This window comes from Martes martes (genome assembly GCF_963455335.1).
Source record: "Martes martes genome assembly, chromosome: 4".
NCBI classification, from domain to species: domain Eukaryota; kingdom Metazoa; phylum Chordata; class Mammalia; order Carnivora; family Mustelidae; genus Martes; species Martes martes.
Window position 1 is genome coordinate 107,257,640 of NC_137891.1, and position 21,333 is coordinate 107,278,972.

General features: G+C 40.2%; 2 protein-coding genes and 1 pseudogene across 4 annotated transcripts in view; 2 read left to right on the forward strand and 1 right to left on the reverse strand.

Annotated features, from left to right (window-relative positions):
- LRRC39 (leucine rich repeat containing 39) overlaps positions 1-21,333 on the forward strand; it is a 47,992-nt gene that overhangs the window by 8,824 nt on the left and 17,835 nt on the right. For both annotated transcript variants that reach the window (XM_080801155.1, XM_080801156.1), the window contains 2 exons: positions 16,158-16,230; positions 17,014-17,130. The gene's annotated coding sequence lies outside the window, so the exon portion shown is untranslated. The remainder of the gene's footprint in view (positions 1-16,157; positions 16,231-17,013; positions 17,131-21,333) is intronic.
- LOC308341101 (ragulator complex protein LAMTOR5-like) lies at positions 14,391-14,665 on the forward strand (annotated as a pseudogene). The gene has a single exon. The product of its transcript is annotated as a ragulator complex protein LAMTOR5-like (transcript).
- LOC308341663 (divergent paired-related homeobox-like) lies at positions 20,065-20,625 on the reverse strand (the record flags this gene model as incomplete). Its single annotated transcript, XM_080801679.1, has 1 exon — positions 20,065-20,625. One exon carries the CDS (start codon positions 20,623-20,625, stop codon positions 20,065-20,067), a length of 561 nt encoding a protein of 186 aa, XP_080657805.1.

Here is a 21,333-nt window from a genome sequence, read left to right on the forward strand (position 1 = left end):
TTGCTGCTGCTGCTGCTATTGCTGTTGCTGCTGCTGCTGCTGTTGCTGCTGCTGTTGCTGCTGTTGCTGCTGTTGTTGCTGCTATTGCTGCTGCTGCTGCTGCTGCTGCTGTTGCTGCTGCTGCTGCTATTGCTGTTGCTGCTGCTGCTGCTGTTGCTGCTGCTGTTGCTGCTGCTGCAGGTTCCTTCCTGAAAAGTGTGCAGCAAAGCCTGATTTGTGATGACATCCCAGGAAAGAGGGAGAGGTGCACCATTCTGCCCCAGCACAGGAGGATGCCAGACATCAATCACAGGTGGCTGGTGCAGGGAGGAGAGACGTCTGTTTCCCAGGACCATGGCCAGAGGAAGGTTTGGACCCTGTGATGCTTCTCTGCTCAGCTTTCTCAGATGAGCACATCCGGCAAGGGGAGAATGTGTGTGTGCTCACCTGGAATCGAGGAAGGTGTCTAGTTTCAGGATTCATGTGCAACCAGATTCCTCTTATGGCTCATTTTCCTGATGGTCTTCAGGGTGCCATAGGTGGACCCATTGTCCCAGGCATCCTGGCTGTGCAAGAGCTCTGGTCACCTTTTCCCCCAGGGCTCTGGACTGGGAAATCAGAGGGAGTCCATGGTGAAACCATCAGAATAGGGCTCTGGGGCGCCTGGGTGGCTCAGTGGTTGGGCGACTGCCTCCGGCTCAGGTCATGATCCCGGAGTCCTGGGATCGAGTCCCACATTGGGCTCCCAACTCCACAGGGAGTCTGCTTCTCCCTCTCACCTTCTCCTCGCTCATGCTCTCTCTCACTGTCTCTCTCTCAAATAAATAAATAAAATCTTAAAAAAAAAAAAAAAAGAATAGGGCTCTGTTTCCCCCCTTGTCAAGATAGCCTGGTGACTGTGATAACTTCTCTGGAAATAGAAAGCAGGAGAGAGGCCTGGGGTGCTGAGGGGGGTGGGGTGGCAGTGGTGCTTGCTATTCGCATAGGGGCCAGGTGGGTCTTCACTAGGAAGTTAATGCTTGAGTCAAGTTCTAAAGAAGGTGAATGATCTCACATCAAGAGCCTTCTAAATGGAAGGGAAAGCATATGCAAAGGCTCTGGGACAGGAGCATACTGTCCATACAGGAGTATGTCCAGGAGCAGCAAGAAGGCCTTGTGGCCATAGGAGATAGCTTAGGACATGACTTCAGGAAGGTGACAGAAAGTCATTGCAGGGCTGTGACCCCATGAGACCCTGTTTCACTGGGCCATCCTGGCTACAGTGTTGAGAACAGATGATAAAGTGTTGAGGATGGGCAAGGGAGGTCAATGATGAAGCGTTTCCAGGAACTCAGGCAAGAGATGAGCTCCAGTGTGGACCAGAGAGGTGGCCTTGGAAGGAAGGGTTAGTCCTATCCTGGGTACCTATTGAAGATGGAGCTCAGAGGATTTGCCAATGGGTTCAAGATTGGGAATGGCAGAAAGGAGGAATTGAGGTAACTCCCAGCTCTTGTTGATTGTCCTGAGGGAGGTGAAAGAGGAGGTTTCTGGGGGTAAGAGATAGTCTGTTCCACCTGCTGAGTAAGGTGCCTTTCACAGTGGCTCTGCTGTGAACTTCTACCCCCTCAGCAACTTTGAAGTACAAGTCTCCCCCATTTTTCTCAAAGTTCATGGTAAGACACTTGACTTTTTGGAAAGGTCTATGTTATTACCCAGCTCCAGTAGCAGGAAGAAACTTGAAGAGGATTTCCCTCTTATGAAAAAAGTCAGAAAGTGGGCATCACGTTCAGCATCTGTTTTGTGGGGAACCACCACAGAGGCAGCGTGCACCCAACCAGCTCCTTTCTGGGCACTGCTCTCTGCATCCAGCCACTGGCACTTTGAATCATGTCTGTGAGCATCTGCTGTGCTTTATCTCCATTTATTTTGGGCATCTGTTAGGATGTTGTGTCCTGAGGCCTAAGAAGAGCCAAAGAGAAGGAACTTTTGGTGTCTGAGCATGCTCACTAATTTTTCTGTAGAAATGAATGGTAATTTCTTTTTTTAGTTACATCATTTTAGTTAGGTAATTTCTTTTAGTTACTCATTTCTGTTGTGAGAGCAGGAACACTGTACTTTCAAACAGCGGGGGAAGCCTGTACCCCATCCTGCAGGGTTAGCTTTCGTCTCCATGCAGCACAGAATATTCCATGGCTTGCAGATTTTATCACTCAAACACGGCACCTTTGGCCACCTTTACCCCTTTCCTCCCTTCTCTGAATCTGGCAACCACCAATCTGCTCTCAGTATCTATGCATTCAGTATTGTTTTGGTTCCATGTGGAATGTCCATGAAAGCCTTTGGTGTTTGTCTTTCTGAGTCTGAGTTACTTAGCATAATGCTCCCAAGGTCATTGTTTCCATGTCTGGTTATTGTGAATAATGCTGCCGTGAACATGGGAGTGTATCGCCTCTTTTTGAGGGAGTGTTTTTGTGTTTTCCAAAGAAATACTCAGTAGAGCAATTACTGGGTCATGTGGTAGTTGTATTAATTTTTTTTTCCGAGAACCTCCATAGTGTTTGTCACAGTGGCTGCACCAATTTCCATTCCCACCAACAGCACACAAGGTCCCCTTGTGTACACACCCTTGACCACACCTGGTGTCCGTACTGGACACTGTCTCTGGATTGCCATTCCCACGGTTGTGAGGTGATAGCTGATTGCAGTTTTAACGTATGTTTCCCTGACGACAATTAGTGGTGTTGAACAACTTTTTCTGTGTCTGTTGGCCACCTGTATGCCATCTTTGGAAAGTATCTACTCACATATTCTCCCCAGTTTTTATTCAGTTTTTGTTTGGATTTGAAGGAGTGTTTTGTGTATTTTGGATATTAGACTCTTCTCACACATATGATGTGCAGATATTTTTTCTCATTGGGTAGATTGCCTTTTAAGGGTTTGATGGGTTCTTTGGCCATGCAGAAACTTCAGTTTGGTGTCATTCCACTTATTTATTTTTGCTTTTGTTGCCTTTGCTTTTGGTGTGTGATGTAAAAGACTCTTCACCAAAACAAATATCGAGAAACTTACTACCCTTGTTTTCTTTTTGGAGGTTTATGGATTCAGTTCTTATGTTCAAGTCATTCATCATCCATTCAGAATTTGTATGTGCGATGTAAGAAAGTGATCCAGTCACATTCTTCTGCATTTAGTGTCCAGACTTCCCAGTACCATTCACTGAAGAGACAGTCCTTTCCCCATGGTATATTTTCTGCTGTGTCGTAAGTTAAGACCACACATGTGTGGGTTAGTTTATGAGATTTCTTTCTTTCCTTTCTTTTTTCTTTACTTTTTTCCTTTCCTTTCCTTTCCTCCCTCCACCTTCCTTCCTTCCTTCCTTCCTTCCTTCCTTCCTTCCTTCCTTCCTTTCTTTCTTTCTTGTTTTACCGTTTGTTGGGAAAATATTTTTCCTGTCAGAATATATGCACTGTGGACTTCATTGATGATGTCTTCATACTCTTTGGTAGGACTTTTCTCTGTCATCTGTGTTTTTGTAAATGAGTAGCTGGATCTATAGCTTTCAACAGGTTGAACATTTAGGCAGAACTACTTAAGTAGTGTTCTGTTCTTCCATTAGACACCAGATTGTGTCTGATTGTCTTTTGTGATGTTCGCAGTTGTGATGATGGATATCTATATTTCCTTTTCTATGGTAGGTTTATTAAAGAGCATTTAATTTCTCTTAAAAATGTGGATTCTAAATCATCCTTATTTTATAATATATATTTATATAAAACAGCATGTTTAAAGAAATGAATTTATTGGAAGCAAGTGTTGGAACAGGACATCAGTATTATTAATTCCCATTCAGAGTTAATAATTCTATCAGAGCTAAGTTTAAATATACCTTTAATATATGAATGAATAAACTTAGCCAAAAATACTGTGATTATCAGTTTCTGAGCTTTCTCTTGTGTTCCATTGACCTGTGTGTCTGTTTTTATGCCAGTCCCATACTGTTTTGATGACAACAGCTTTGTAATCTAGCTTGAAATCAGAGTGTGGTGACTCCAAGTTGCTTAATTGCTTGTTTGCTTGCTGTGTTTCTTCCTTTCTTATCAGTGAGATTATTTATTTATTTATTTATTTATTTATTTATTTTTACACAGTTTCAATTATATTCTAAATGTTTTTATTTCACTTCTTTTTTAAATTATGATCATATAATATCTGTTTCAGGGGTACAAGTTTGAGATCCTTCCATTTTACACAGTGCATAGTGCTGACCACAGCACATATCCTCTCCGTGCCCATCACCCAGCCACCCCATTCCCTCACCCCCTCCCCTTTAGAAACCCTCAGTTTGTTTCTGAGTTTAAGTGTGTCTTATGCTTTGTCTCCCTCTCTGGTTTCATCTTGCTTCCTTTTTTCCTCTCTTCCCCTACGATCTTCTGTCTTGTTTCTTAAATGCTGCATATCAGTGAGATCATGTGATAATTGTCCTTCTCTGGTTGACTTGTTTTGCTTAGCATAATACCCTCTAGATCTATCCATGCCATTGCAAATGGCAAGATTTCATTTTTTAAAAAGATTTTATTTATTTATTTGACAGAGATCACAAGCAGGCAGAGAGGCAGGCAGAGAGAGACTCCCCATTGAGCAGAGGGCCCCACCTGAGGCTCGATCCCAGGACCCTGAGATCATGACCTGAGCTGAAGGCAGAGGCTTAACCCACTGAGCCACCCATGTGCCCCATGTTGAGCACTTTTTAATGTGTCTGTTGGCCATTTGGATGTCTTTGGAGAAATGTCTGTTCATGTCTTTGGCCTATTTCTTGATTGAATTATTATTCTGTGGGTGTTGAGTTCGATAAGTTCTTTCTGGATTTTGGATACTAGCCCTTTATCTGATATGTCATTTGGAAGTATCTTCTTTTCTGTTTGTTGTCTTTTGGTTTTGTTGACTGTTTCCTTTGCTGTGCAAAAGCTTTCTATCTTGATGAAATCCCAGCAGTTCATTTTTGCTTTTGTTTCCCTCACCTTTGGAGATGTGTCTAGCAAGAAGTTCCTCTGGCTGAGGTCAAAGAGGCTGCTGCTTCTGTTCTCCTCAGAGATTTGGATGAATTCTTGTCTCACATTGAGATCTTTCACCCATTTGGAGTCTATTTTTTGTATGTGGTATAAGGAAATGGTCCAGTTTCATTCTGCGTGTGGCTGCCCCATGTTCCCAGCACCATTTATTGAAGACACTTTTTTTCCCATTGGATATTCTTTCTTTCCTTGAGAAAGATTAGTTGACCTTAGAGTTGAGGGTCCATTTCTGGGCTCTCTATTCTGTTGCATTGATCTGTGTGTCTGTTTTTGTGCCAGTACCATGCTCTCTTGATGATGACAGCTTTGTAATAGAGCTTGAAGTGTGCAATTGGGTTGCCACCAGCCTTGGTTTTCTTTTTCAACATCCCTTTGGCTATTCGGGGTCTTCTCTGCTTCTATAAAAATTTTGGCATTATTTATTCCAGTTCTGTGAAAAATGTGGATGGTATTTTGATAGGGATTGCATTGAATCTGTGGATTGTTTTAGGGAGCATAGACATCTTCACAATATTTGTTCTTCCAATCCATGAGCATGGAACATTTTTCCATTTCTTTGTGTCTTCCTCCATTTCTTTCATGACTATTCTATAGTTTTCTGAGTACAGATCCTTTGCCTCTTTGGTTAGATGGATTCCTAAGTATCTTATGGTTTTTGGTGTAATTATACATTGAGTGGACTCCTTAATTTCTCTTTCTACTGTCGCATTGTTGCTGTAGACAAATGAAAGTGATTTCTGTGTATTGATTTTATGTCCTGCCATTTTACAGAATTCCTGGAAGAGTTCTAGGAATTTTGGGGTGGGGTCTTTTGGGTTTTCCACAGAAAGTATCCTATTGTCTGCAAAGGGTAAGAATTTTACTTTGTTGCCAATTCAGATGCCTTTTATTTCTTTTTGTTTTCTGATTGCTAAGGCTAGGCATTCTAGTACTATGTTGAACAATAGTGATGAGAATGGGCATCCCTGCTGTGTTCCTGACCTGAAGGGAATAGCTCTCAGTTTTTCCCCATTAGGAATGATACTCATTGTGGGTTTCCCATAGATGGCCTTTATGATGTGGAAGTATGTACCCTCTATCCCTGCTCAGTGAAGAGTTTTGATCAAGAAAGGATGCTGTAATTGTCAAATGCTTTCTCTGCGTCTACTGAGAGGATCCTATGGTTCTTGTTCTTTCTTCTATTAAGGTAGTGTATTCCATTGATTGATTTGCGGTTTTCGAACCAACCTTGCAGTCCAGGAATAAATCCCACTTGTTCGTAGTGAATCATGGATCCTATTGGCTAGTATGTTGGTGAGAATTTTTGCATCCGTATTCATCAGGGATAGTGGTCTGTAATTGTGCTTCTGGATGGGGTCTTTGTCTGGTTTTGGGATCAATGTAATGCTGGCCTCATCAAAAGGGTTTGGAAGTTTTCCTTCCAGTTCTATTTTTTTTTTTTTTAAGTTTCAAAAGTATAGGTATTAAATCTTCTTTAAATGTTTGGTAGAATCCCCCTGGGAAGCCATCTCATGCTGGGCTCTTGTTTCCTGGGGGATTTTTTTTTTTTTAAGATTTTATTTATTTATTTGAGAGAGAATGAGTGAGAGAGAGCATGAGAGAGGAGAAGGTCAGAGGGAGAAGCAGACTCCCCAAGGAGCTGGGAGCCCAATGCAGGACTTGATCCTGGAAGTCCGGGATCATGACCAGAGCCCAAGGCAGTCTCTCAACCCACTGAGCCACCCAGGCACCCTCCTGGGGGATTTTTGATGACTGCTTCAATTTCCTTGCTGATTATGGGGCTTGTCAGATTCCCTTTTCTTCCTAGTTCAGCTTTGGTCATTTCTATGTTTCTGGGAATGCATCCATTTCTTCGAGACTGCCTGATTTGTTGACATAGAGTTACCATCCTATGTTCTTATAATTGTTTGTAGTTCTTTGGTGTTGGGTGTGATCTCTCCTTCTTCATTCATGATTTTATTGATTTGGGTCCTTTCTCTTTTCTTCTGGAGAAGTCTGGCCAGGGGTGTATCAATCTTATTAATTCTTTCAAAGAAGCACTTCCTAGTTTCATTGATCTGTTCTACTATTCTTTTGGTTTCTACTTTGTTGATTTCTGCTCTAATATTCATTATTTCTCTTCCCCTTCTGGGTTTAGACTTTCTATGCTGCTCTTTCTCCAGCTCCTTTAGGTGTAGGATTAGGTTGTATATTTGAGACTTTCTTGGTTATTGAGAAAGCCTTGTAGTGGTATATACTTTCTTCTTAGGACTGGCTTTGCTGCATCCCAAAGATATTGAACAGTTTTGTTTTCATTCTCCTGTGTTTCCATGAATTTTTTAAGTTCATCTTGAATTGATACTGTTTGACCCTTTCATTCTTTAGTAGGATGCTCTCTAGCCTCCATGTATTTGGGTTCTTTCCACCTTTCCTCTTGTGATTGAGTTTCATTTTCAAAGCATTGTGGTCTGAAAATATGCAGGGAATGATTCCAGTCTTTTGGGATGAGAATGAATATGGTGACCTCCCAATCTCTGGCCCCAGAGCTGAGAGCTCAGGGCCCCACTCCTCAGTGTGCCCTCATAGAAAAGCAGTCAATCATTCATGTTTCCCTGGTCCCTGTTGGCACTCTGTGTTCACCGGACCTGTGACCAAGCATTTCTGTCTCTGGCTGACCCCGTTTGGAGTCTCCAAACCCAGCAGACTCCTGCAGCGTGCTCAGGTACCACTCCTCTTGGTGGAGGAAAGGGACTCTCTCCAATTGTGCCACTTCTTGGGCCCCTTCTCAAAGAGCAGTGGCCAGACTATGCTGTGGATCACAGTTTATGGCAACCTCCAGCTTAGAGCCCACTCCTGGGCTCACTCTTTGCAGCCAGCTTCCCTGCTCTGATACCTGGGAGCTCTGCTGCCCTCAAGCAGTACTTGAGGGTCTTCCTGGGACCCCGAGGATCCTGACCCCACACTGTCCTTTCAAGGGTTCCACCCCCTGCTTAGCCTCCAGAGTGACATCCCTCACCAGAGCAGACTTTTAAAAGTTCCAATTTTTTTGCTCTTTGCCCTTAGCACTTGGTGGTAGCCAGCTGACAGAGGCTCCCTCCCCCCATGGTTTATCTTCCCGCCTAACGACTTGGACTCACTTTTCTGTACTTCCTACCTTTCGGAAAGTGGCCACTTTTTTGTTTGTAGAGTTGCAGCTATTCTTTTATTTCTGCTTGAATTTTCAGGTGTTCAGAGTGGTTTGATAGCTATCTAGCTAAATTCCTCCCAGATGAAATGAAGGTCTCCTACCCCTCTGCCATCTTGAACTCTTCTCTTCTTCTTTCTCCAGATTGCTTTGGGTATTTGGGGTCTTTTGTGATTCCATACAAATTTTAGGACAGTCTTCTATTTCTTTGAATAATGCCATTGGAATTCAGATAGGGATTTCATCACATCTGTAGATTGCTTTGGGTATGGTGTACATGTTAACATTATTAACTCTTCCCATTAATGAGCATGGCATATGCTTCCATTTATTTGTGTCCTATTCCAAACCTTTGGCCCATATATTCACCCACCAACACATGCATGTTTTTCCTTTTGCCTTATTCCACCATGTGTTGAGTGTACCAGGTCTTTCTCATTCTTGGTTACTTTGATTCCAAGATTTTTTTTTTCCTTGATGTAATTGTCCATGACATTGCTTTCTCAATTATTCCTCTTTGTGAAAGTTTGCCATCAGTATATAGAAATACAAGTTAGGGCCCTTGGGTGGCTCAGTCAGTTAAATATCTGCCTTCAGGTCAGGTCATAATTCTGGGGTTCTGGGAATGAGCCCAGCATTGGGCTCCCTGCTCAGCAGGGAGTCTACTTTTCCCTGACCCTCTGCCGTGCCCCCGCTTGTAATCTCTCTCTCTCTCTCTCTCTGTGTCAAATAAATATATTCTTTTAAAAAAAGAAATGCAACAGGTCTCTGTATATTGACATTGTACCCCGCAGCTTTACTGAATTTGTTTATTCTAACAGGTGTGTGTGTGTGTGTGTGTGTGTGTGTGGACTCCAGGGATTTCTACATATAGTATTATGTCATTTGCAATTAGTGACCATTTTCTTTTCCTATTTAGATTTCATATCTTTGTTTTGTTTTGTTTTTTGTCTAAAGAGTTTGGTGAGGGCTTTCAATATGATGATGAATCATATTTCACCCTCCAGTATAACATCAGCTGTGGGCTTTTCATATACGGCCTTTGTTTAGTTGAGGGTACTAAGGTATGTTTCCTCAGTACCCAGGTGGCTTAGAGTGTTTATCATGAATGCATATCGAATCTTGTCAAGTGTTCTTTCTTCATCTATTGTAGCAATCCTCGGATTTTTATCTTTTATTTTGTTAAGGTGGTATATGCTATTGGTGGATGTGCAGATGTGGAATCATCTTGCATCCCTGGAATAAATCCCATGGGATCCTGTTGTGTGATTCTCCTCATGGGTTATTGAATTGATGTTGCTGATAATTTGTTGAGGATTTTCGCATCTCTATTCATGAGGGATATTGGCCTTTCCTTTTCTTGTAGCGTCTTCGTCTTGTTTTGGTAGCAGGGCACTGCTGCCTTCACAAAATGAGTTTGGACATATACCCTTGCCTCCTATCTTTTAAACAATTTGACAAGGGCTGGTATTAATTCTTATTCTGGTTGAACTTCTCAATGAAACTGTCTGGTCTTGGGCATTTGTTTGTTGGGGAGGATTTGATTATTGAATCAATATTTTCACTAGTGATCAGTTTGTTTAGATTTTTCTTTTCTTTCACAGTTCAGTTTTTCTAGGTTTTTGTTAGGATCTTATCTATTTCTTCCAGGTTGTCTGAGGTGTTGACCTCTACTTGCTCCTAGTACTCTCTTAAGATCCTTTGTATTTTTGTGGTATTCATTGTAATAGTGCATGTTTCTTTTCTTTTCTTTTTTTTTTTTTTGAAGTTTTCACATTTTTAAATATAAATTCCATTAGCCAAGTTATAGTTTTTGATGTAATGGTCAATGATTCATTACTTGCATATAACACCCAGGGCTCATCACCACATGTCCCCTCCTTAATACCCATCACCCAGTTTCCCCGCTCCCCAACCTACCTCTCTTCCAGTTTGTTTCCTATGATTAAGAGTCTCTCATGGTTTGTCTCCCTCTCTGATTTCTTCCCGTTCAGTTTTCTCTCCCTTCCCCTGTGCTCCTCCACACTATACATTGTGTTCCACATATGAGTGAAACCTTATGATAATTGTCATTCTTTGCTTGACTCATTTCATATAACATAACCCCCTCCAGTTCCATCCATGTCAGTGCAAATGGTGGGTCTTCATCCCTTCTAATGGCTGAGTATTATTCTATGATATGTATGTACCACATCTTTATCCATTCCTCTGTTGAAGGACATCTCAGCTCCTTCCACAGTTCAGCTCCTGTGGACATTGCTGCTATGAACATTGGGGTGCATGTATCCCTTCTTTTCACTGCATCTGTATCTTTGGGGTAAATACCCAGGAGTGCAATTGCTGGGTCATAGGGTAGCTTTTTTTTTTTTTTTTAAACTCTTTGAGGAAACTCCATGCTGTTTTCCAGGGTGACTGTACTAGATTGCATTCCCACCAACAGTGTAAGAGGGCTCCCTTTTCTCCACATCCTCTCCAACACTTGTTTACTGTCTTGTTAATTTTAGCCATTATAACTGGTGTAAGGTGGTATTTCATTGTGGTTTTGAATTCCCTGGCAAGTGATATGGAGCATGTTTTCATGGTCTGTTGGCCATTTGGATGTCTTCTTTGAAGAAGTGTCTCTTCCTCTCTTCTGCCCATTTCTTGAGCGGATTCTTTGGTTTTGGGGTGTTGAGTTTAAGAAGTTCTTTGTAGATCTTGGATACCAGACTTTTATCTGTAATGCCATTTGCAAATATCTTCTCCCATTCTGTAGGTTGCCTCTTAGTTTTATTCATTGTTTCCTTTGCTGTGCAGAAGTTTTTATCTTGATGAAGTCCCAGTAGTTCATTTTTGCTTTTGTTTCCCTGTCTTTTAGAGACATGTCTTGCAAGAAGTTGCAGTGTCCAAGGTTGAAGAGGTTGCTGCTTGTGTTCTCCTCTAGGATCTTGATGTGATACAGGAATCAATTCTCTTTCTTTCCTGATGTATTTGAGTCTTCTCTCTTTCTTGGTGAGTCTAGCTAAAAGTTCATCAGCTTTGTTTATCTTTCCAAAAAAGGCAGCTCTTATTTTCATTGACCTTTTTTCTTTTTTGTCTCCATTGGATTTATTTCCACATTCCTTTTTATTATTTCCTTATTTCCACTGTTATGGAGCTTTGCTTTTATTTTTTTTTCTTCCCACTTCTTTCCCACGTAAAATTAGGTTGGTTATTGGAGAACCTATGCATGGTGCCAATGTATGATACCTCATGATACTTGGAATGATTTCTCATGAAATTTGTGTAGAAATCTCATGGGAAGTGCTCAAGTTCTCATGAGATTTGGCCTGAGATCTCACAAGATTTGCACCAAGATCTCTTGATATCTGGACTGAGATCTCATGGGACTTGACTGAAATCTCACAAGATTTGGGCCGAGATCTCATGAGATTTGGGCATAGATCATGAGTTTCCTCAAGATGTCATGATATTTGAAATGAGTTCTCGCGAGATTTCTACCCAAGTTAACAGTGTTTCCCTATCATCTCCTGAAGAAATGTCCCTGTTTGTCAGATCAAGTGGTGCAAGTTAGTATGTAGCTGAAACTTTGTAATCTAAGTATCAAAATGTGGAAAACAGTGACCCCTAATATTTGGCAAATATGTTGTCCATTATTTAGGAGTTCCTCTTTCCTTGTGTATATACACACACACACACACACCCTTAATGGAACATTTTCACATAAAAGTTTATCAGTATTCCAGAAAATTCTACAGCAAGCAAGTCAGTTTTAAAATATTCTTAAGTCTTTAAAATAACCAAAAAGCAATTAAAGAGGCTTCAAATTCTATCTTTGAAAGATAATTCTTTTTTTTTTTTAAGATTTTATTTATTTATTTGACAGAGACAGGCACAGTAAGAGAGAGAATACAAGCAGGGGGAGTGGGAGTGGGAGAAGCAGGCTTCCTGCCAAGCAGGGAGCCCGATGTGGGGCTCGATTCCAGGACCCTGGGATCATGACCAGAGCCGAAGGCAGATGTTTAATGACTGAGCCACACAGGTGCCCCGAAAGAGAATTCTTAACATTAAAAAGTTACTGATCTGATGAGGGCATGTTTAATTCATGTTTCTTGGAACTCTAGTCACATGGTCTTTCTGCTTCAAAACCTTCCATTCTGACAAATGACAGTTTGTTTTATTAAAAGACACCAGCGAGTCATAAAAAGAGCATTACAGATCAAAATCCCAAGGTAATATATACTCTTATTTTCCACTTGTTTTCCCTATATTCCTTTATTTTCTCTTGTTCTTATTTGAATAAATGAGTCTCACAGGGTAGATGTTTGTATGCTTGATAGGATTACTATAGTACTGTAGTCTTGTCAGAATTTATGGAAAGAAGCATGACTAAATGATCATTAGTTCTGTTGTTTTAATACACTTTGTAAAAGATGATGCTGGGGTGCCTGGCTGGCTCAGTCAAGAGAGCATGTGACTCTTGATCTCAGGGTCATAAGTTTGAGCCCCATGTTGGGTGTAGAGATTATGTAAAATAAACAAACTTTTAAAAAATCATGCCTTATAAAACAGAGTAATAACTATCTTAGTGTTTTGTGTTTAAAACCATTATCTTTCTCTAAATATATGCCTATGTATTAACAAGGTTATGATGGGATAGAGTGAAAGGGAAATGGAGCTATCTAGGTACTCTGAATCCCAGTCCCCTGCTACTTTTACCTCTCTTCCTCCCTACCTCCATTCACTGCCTTTCTGAAGATGCATTAAGCAATATTAAAAATTGCTTTCATATTTTTGGTGTCCACTTACAAACATAATTTTCTGTAACTGCCATAAACTTCTTTTTCAAAGGAAGCAGAAGAACACAATGGTCAAGGTCTGGAGGCCAGATCTATCTGAGTTGGAATTGAGCTCAGCTAATTTCCCAGCTGGATAGCTTTGACACATCCCTTACTCTCTTTAAACTTTGGTTTCTTTTGTGCATTAAATAGGGATGCCTACTGTGATGGTTAATTTTATGTGTGAACTTGACTGGGATACCTAGACATTGACCAAACATTCTGGGTGTGTCTGCGAGGCTGTTTCTGGATGAGATTAACATTTGAATCTGTAGACTGAGGAAAGCAGGTTGCCCTCTCCGGTACGGGTGGCATTATCCAATCTACTGAAGGCCTGACTAGAATAAAAAGGCAATCCCCATTTCTTTCTTGCAAAATGGTATTATACACATTTCCTCATATTATGAACACCTTTCTACTTTCAGTTTCTATGATTTTGACTACTTTAGCAATTTCATGTGAGTAGAATATACAGTATTGACTGTCCTTTTGTGACTGTTTTATTTCACATAGCACAATGTTCTCAAGTTTTATCCATGTTCTAGTATGTTACAGAATTTCCCTTTTTAAAGGCAGTATAGTATTCCATTGTATGTATATACTACATTTCCCTTATCCATTCATCTGTCAGTTTTGGTTGCTTCTGTCTCTTGGCTATTGTAAATAATGAAGCAATGAACGTGGGTGTGCAAATATCTCTTTGAGATCCTGTTTTGAGTTCTTTGGAATGACATTATATGTGTAGTATGCTATTATACCCCCTCTTACCTGGCCATTCCTCTTGGTGTTCTCTTAGATTTGTTTGCTTTTTCTAAACACAAACATTGCAATTGGACTTAGGGCCATGGATTCTGATGACCTACATCCCTGTGGGACCTCAGAATGCATACCTGGGCACCAAGCACCTGGCAAACACACAATGACAGAAGGAAAAGAGAAACCAATTTGTGTAACGTTATAAAATGAGATACCTAACTTTGTATGAAGAATGAAGCCACTTATTTACCTTGCCTTCACTGTAAAATTTCCTTCTCCTTGATTTTGTCTTTTTCTCAGAAGAAAACCCTTTCAGAGTTAGCTAACCTTCTCCCTATGATCATATGGCAATCATTTCCATTCCCATCTTCTCCTTTTTTGGCTTTACTGTTGGAGGGTAGTAATAAGAACTAACCTTTTTTTGAATACTTCTATCAGACACTGATATATTTATTTTTTGTATGTTAACTCTTTTGTATGATAACTCATTTAATCCTCACAAAAGCGCATGAAGAGATCCTGTTTTTAGCTACATTTTGCCAATAAGAAACTGATGCACTGAGAGATTGAGTTTTCCAAGGATATTCAGATGTGTAAAGATATAGGCTAGGGCTTATGGCAGACAGGATGGAGATGACTTTAGAGCAGCACTTGGAAGACACAATGAAGAATCCATCCATTGTTGGGGTTCTGTGCACAGATTCACAAGGACTTGATCTGGGCTGCCATGGGGCCCTGTCAGATGAGCATGCTGGGGTGATATCTCTTCTAGCCCAGCAAGCAGCTAAGCTAACCTCACACCCCACTGACATTCCTGTGGTTGTCAAGAATCAGATAATGGGAACATTATGATCCAGGAACATGATGGCATCACAGTGGCAGTGCACAAAATGGCCTCTTGACGTCTCACAGAAGTTCTCCAGCAGCCTATCATAGGAGTTCAATCCTGCTTATGTTTATTATCTTACAAAAGTATGAAAGTTCCAGCAGTTAGGCCATTTGTTTAGGTGCATTGGGCAATTTTCTATTAATTTTAGAGTAAGCTGTTTTGGGACACTCAGTGGACTGACCTATCAAAATATTAGTAAGAGAAGACCATGTTTTGGGGCACCTGGGTGGCTCAGTGGGTTGGGCCTCTGCCTTTGGCTCAGGTCATGATCTCAGGGTCCTGGAATCGAGCCCCACATTGGGCTCTCTGCTCAGCGGGGAGCGTGCTTCTTCCTCTCTCTCTGCCTGCCTCTCTGTCTACTTGTGATCTCTCTCTCTGTCAAATAAATTAATAAAATTCTTTAAAAAAAAAAAAGAAAAAGATGGTCGCCTGGGTGGCTCAGTAGTTTAAAGCCTCTGCCTTCGGCTCGGGTAATGATCCCAGGGTCCTGGGATCAAGCCCCACATCAGGCTCTCTGCTCCATGGGAGCCAGCTTCCTCCTCTCTCTCTGCCTGCCTCTCCGCCTACTTATAATCTCTGTCTGTCAAATAAATGAATAAAATCTTTAAAAAAAATAAAGAAAAAGAAAAAAGAAAAGACCATGTTCTGAAACATGGTTCAGGTCACTTTGTATATAGAATTTTGTGATGTTTAATAAATTGGTTGGAGGAAGAGACAAGTATATAAAAATACAGTGATAGGTACACACAAAATTGAGCAAATAAAAAAGTACACTTCAGGAAAAAAACAAAAAAGTACAAAAAGAAAGGAATGTAATTATTTCTATTATTTGGTTCAGCTATGAATAATATTTGCATAATAAACACTAATGATTTAAGAAAAATTATGACATAACTATATTGGGAGGACAAGAGGAGCGGAGGTATATGGTCATGAGTAGGTGGTTTAAGACCACAGAACTTTCATCATCCGTGTATGAAATCAATAGATCATTCTGAAATTGGTGTATGAAGAAATAGCAATATAAGCACATTTTGGAAATATAACAAGAAAGAGTTAAAATAGTTATGTCAGTTTCTTAGAGCCATATGACAGGATTCTGCCAGACATGTTTAAGTAAGAAGGGGTATTAGTTCATAGAACAAGTCCTAGAACTATACCACAGAACTGGCCTGGTTAGGGGGCTGCTGTAGCTGCCCCCAGACCAGCTGCATCCACTGTGGTCAGGAAACTCAATCTGCTAAAACTAACCCCAGAATGTATTGCCTCTGCTGTGCTTACACCAGCAAAAATGGACTCTAGACGCTCAGCTGATTTCCTCACATTCTTTTCTTCTAAATCAAAGTACATGAACCTTACTCACATTCCCCATTTCTTTGGCAAGGGTGGCTGGGATTTTTCTCCTAATTCTACTTTGGTAAAGTGGGGTTCACTAATGGGGGGTTGTCAAACTATGGAGAGTGCTTTTCATGAATATAGGCATATCTGTGTTTGTAAATTCACAGACCATCTTCGGAAGGACACATGTAGAAGTGGCACTAGTGATTGACTTCAGACAAAAGAACAAAATGGCTGGAGGTGAGGTTAAGTGGGATTCATTGTCTTTTGAATTTTGTTCTATGTGCTTCTAGTACCAATTCAAAGACCAAATACGGGGGCACTTAGGTGGCTCAGTTGTTTGAGCATCTGGCTCCTGATCTCAGCTCAGGTCTTGATCTAAAGATCATGAGTTTAAGACCCATGTTGGGCTCCATGCTGGGTGTGAAGCCTACCTAAAATAAATAAATAAAAATGTATAGCATTAAAAAACAAAAGACAAAAAATAAATACAATTTTCTTAAAAACCTAGAATTAACTCCTATCTATGAAGGCTGAAGAGATAAAGAATGAAAGAGAATTAAATTTGAAGCCTGAGTGCAGCAGGTGCTTGGAGCTCCTCTGTTACCCATACTCATCTACATCTTCACTTTTCTTGTTTTGTGAAGGATATTACCTTTAGTTTCATATTTACAGATCTGTGGTTTACCAAGTAGGTTTTTTGTTATGCCAAACGTTCTCATATTTTCAAGGTTCTTTGCTTGGAATAGATGCATTATATTCTATTAAATATTCAAAATGTGTAAGTTACGAAAAGTGGAAGGACTTTCAATAAGAGTTATTTTTTTCAGGAGTCTAGAACTAGTTACGCCTGAGAGTTTTATAATGGCTGTACGTAGCCTTGGCCATGTGCAGAATGCTGCACATATGCTATCTATTACTTGATCCTTTGCACAAGAGCTCCATGTGATCCTTGCTATTCTTAGCTTTGTCCAAGATCTAAAATTAGAACTAGGCTAATATTACATTTCACTTGATTACCAGTCTGACCAAGGATTTTAATCATCCCAGAGCCACACTGAAAACACTTCTCCCTGAAATCCTCTCTTAGCTGGTCATCACTAACTTGGACCATGTCAGCTTCTGCATCCTCTGACAATGGTAAGTATTTTTCAAAAACATTTCTTCACCATTCTTCACATGGAAAGAGATGGCTGATGACTTTACTGTGTCTGAATTTGCTAGAATGTACATCTGAATTTGGAGTTGAACTTAAAAATCTCTTGTGGGATTTTATAGTCATGCATGTAATTGTTTTCCTCTGGAATATTGATTTCCCTAAAAGTTAGAAACATTTGTTTGTTCGTAGTATTTTTCCTTTCTTTCTTTCTTTTGCCTTCAGAAAGTGGACTGTCCCGGGTATGTCCTTGCCAAACTATGTGCTTTTCTGTTATGGTAATAATCAAGGTAGAGAACACAATTCTATGCTGGAAGGAGAAATACATATATCATTATTGACTTGTTTTCCTCAAAGGGAAATTGGTCACTGTTGTAGGAAAGCTGATGGCTGAATGAAGTTCAGTGGCAAACTGAAATTTGAGCATATGAATGGTAATATATGTTTAGGAATGATCTCCCTGATATGAGGAAGTGGAGATGCAACGTTGGGGGGCTTGGGGAGTAGGAAAAGAATAAATGAAACAAAATGGGATCAGGAGGGAGGCAAACCATAAGAGACTCTTAATCTCACAAAACAAACTGAGGGTTGCGGGGCGGGGGAGGAGGGTCGGGAGATGGTGGTGGGGTTATGGACATTGGGGAGGGTATGTGCTATGGTGAGTGCTGTGAAGTGTGTAAGCCTGGCGATTCACAGACCTGGACCCCTGGGGCTAAAAATACATTATATGTTTATAAAGATTTTTTAAAAATTAAAAAAAAAGAAATACACATTTACATGTAGATACTTGGGATATTTAAAAATGTTTTATTATGTGATAAACACTTCAAACTTGCTAAAATCTGAAATAATAAATTGTAAGTTGACTGTGATGTCCCCAGGCGTTTGGATTATCAGCATGTATATCCCAAGGTTTCTTGATGGTAAAAAGATCTTGCAGGCTGTTTCTGTGGAAACAGTGCATGCTTTGCTTAAAACTAGAGACCTTTTCCTACTAATATTCTGCATATTGGCAATTATATATCCATCCTCACGTTTTAAACATTTTTGTCCTCTGTAATAGAGTTATTTTGCCATCCCTCTCTGTCTCAGTCTGTCTCACACTGCATACTTTTAAGGAAATCAGCAATTTAGAGAAGATTAATAATGAAAAGCAATAATCTACCTCATTCTCTCTATCACTCTAGAAGTAAGCATTTTAACCATTTCAGGATTTAGTCTTCGTTGGTTATCTCCACAGGTCCTGTTTTTTTGTTTTGTTTTGTTTTGTTTTGTTTTGTTTCAAAGGTGGTTATTATTGCTTACCAACTTTAGGCATTATCTATGGAACTTCATTGTGAAAGATGATGCTTAAGTTCACTTACACCTCCATCGGGTTATATCTTATTTTTAGTTTCTCCCTTGATTACCTTTATAACTTGAAACAAATGCTTCAATCTCTAATTCTCATTCTGTAAAATACAGTGTCTATGACTCCCCCACTTTGAAGATGTGGTTATTAGTGTTCTTTCCTTCTATTTCTCTATTTCTTTCTTCCACATTCTGTTTAAGTATTTATTTTATATTTTCTTTTTTTTAACATATAGTTTGGTTTTTTTTTAAAGATTTTAGTTATTGATTTGGCAGAGATCACAAGTAGCCAGAAAGGCAGGCAGAGAGAGAGAAAGGGAAGCAGGCTCCTGCTGAGCAGAGAGCCCGATGTGGGGCTCGATCCCAGGACCCTGAGATCATGACCGGAGCCGAAGGCAGAGGCTTAACCCACTGAGCCACCCAGTCGCCCCTTATTTTATATTTTCAAGATGTGTTATGCTTAATACATTCTGTTCTTTAGCCATAAATAAGTCACCCTTGCTTTTTGATAGGTTGATTTATTTAAAATTTGATTTCCATCACTCAAAAAGAAACTCTGCAGTCACTCATTTGGAAAGCCCCTGGATATCACTAACCTACTGTTTTATTTTTCTCTATGGATCTACATGTTCTGAACTTTTCATATAAATGGGATCATACGTGGTCTTTTATGTCTGGCCTCTTTCACTGAGCACACTTTCATTCAAAGTTTATCCATGATGTAGCATGTATTGGTACTTACTCCTTTTTATGGCCAAATAATATTCCATTGTATGGATATACCCCATTTTGTTTATGCATTTGTCCGTTGACAGCCGGTTGTTTCCATTTTTTGGCTGTTCTGAATAATGCTACTTCAAATTTCAGGTAGAAGTTTTTTTGTTTTCTTTTGTTTTTGCCTTTTTTTTTTTTAAGTAATCTCATTGTATATATTTATTGATATAATCTAAAAATTGTCTCCAGTTTTACTGAGATACAAGTGTAAGGTGTACAGTGTGCTGATTTGATACATTTACATATTGCAAAATGATTACCACCATGGCATTGGCTCACACTTTCATCCTGTCACATGATTGCTTTTTGTGGTATATGTAATAGAGGATTACAGTTCTGTGTCTTTGGATGAGTTTATACCTGCAGGTTTCTGACACCCTCATTACAACACAAAATATCCCCATAGCTGTAAGCTTATTGAGCGCCTCTTTCTGCTGATTTCCACCATATGGGTGCTTGTGTGTCTTCTATTTTTCTTTCACGGAGCATGTTTTTGAAGTGCATCCATGTTGTATAGATCTCAAATCTCTCATATGGGAATCATTGTGAATCATAACAGTATGTGACTTTTTTTTTAAGATTTTATTTATTTATTTGACAGACAGATCACAAGTAGGCCAAGAGGCAGGCAGAGAGAGAAGGGAGGAAGCAGGCTCCCTGCTCAGCAGCAGAGCCCGATGCGGGGCTCGATCCCAGGACGCTGGGATCATGACCTGGGCCGAAGGCAGCGGCTTTAACCCACTGAGCCACCCAGGTGCCCCAAGTATGTGACCTTTTGTATCTGGCTTCACTCATTAGGTTCTTTGCGGAGATGAAGAACTAAAGGAATTAGCAGTGAAGCTTGTGGAAAGAATTTGAGATTCCATAATGGGACAAAGGGAGTAGATGTTAAGATCTTGGCAGCAGACAAAATGGACTATGTTGTGACCAACAGAATGGTCTGGGAGAGCCTTCCAATTGGAGCATATGCTGAGTTGGAAGGAAGGTATGGGGTGATCTGTGTACACCAGGGAAGCAGGGTAGGCACCTTCCTGGGATCCTGGAGCTGCAGCCACGTGTCTCTTGGAAGAGCCAGTCTTGACTTCCACCCCAGCTAATTGCTGTTGTTTGGCTTTCTTGGGTTTTGTTCTGTGGTTCTTGAGCCAAACCTGCAGTACAGTCGGATGGATCTCCAGTTTGGAGGCCATTTCTTTCCGAAGCCTGACAGCAGGATATGGGTTCTTGCTGTACAAGAATTCCAAACTGGCTAGTTGTTTGTCGGTGAACATGGTTTGTTTCCTTTGTGAATGCCTCTGGTGCTTTCCCTTAAGAAGGTGTTCTGTGCCTGACATCCCAAGATCTAGCTGTGTCCCCATGCTCTGGTTCTGTGTCAAGCCAGGTAGAAGTTTTTGTGTGAACATATGTTTTTATTTCTCTTGTGTAGAAATCTAAGCATGGATCTCTTTCTATTTTATACTTTCTTATTTTTTTCCTATTTTTATACTAGACATGCCTCTTATAAACAGTGCACAGGATTTTGTCTTTTATTTAATTGGGCAGTCTTTGTGTATTAACTTGCAGTGCTTAGTAATCAGGAAAATATAAATTTGTGACCATAATGAGATTTTATGCAGTAGTTTGTTAGTAAGGATGTGCATCAACAGGGAACCTTATACTGTTGTAGTAAGAGTATAAATGGGCACAATCACTTTGGAAAACAATTTGGCTCTATCTTATAAATTTGAACATTCACATATAGTGTGATCCAGCAGTTCTTTCTAGGTATAGACCCAATAGAAACAATACCACTTGAGCACCATGAAGATAAGGACAAGAATTTTGGAAACAATATTGCTCATAATAGCAAAACCCTGGTACCCAAATACCCACATTCATTGGGACAGAAAAATTAAATTATGGTATAGTCATACATTTTGGAGATCATGGCATATCAGTATATGAAATGTTTTACTTTATGGAGCTATATAATTTCCCATGATATGGATATGTTATAATTTACTGATCGAAATTTATATTGTGGTGTGCCTGGGTGGCTTAGTAGGTTAAGCGTCTGCCTTCGGCTC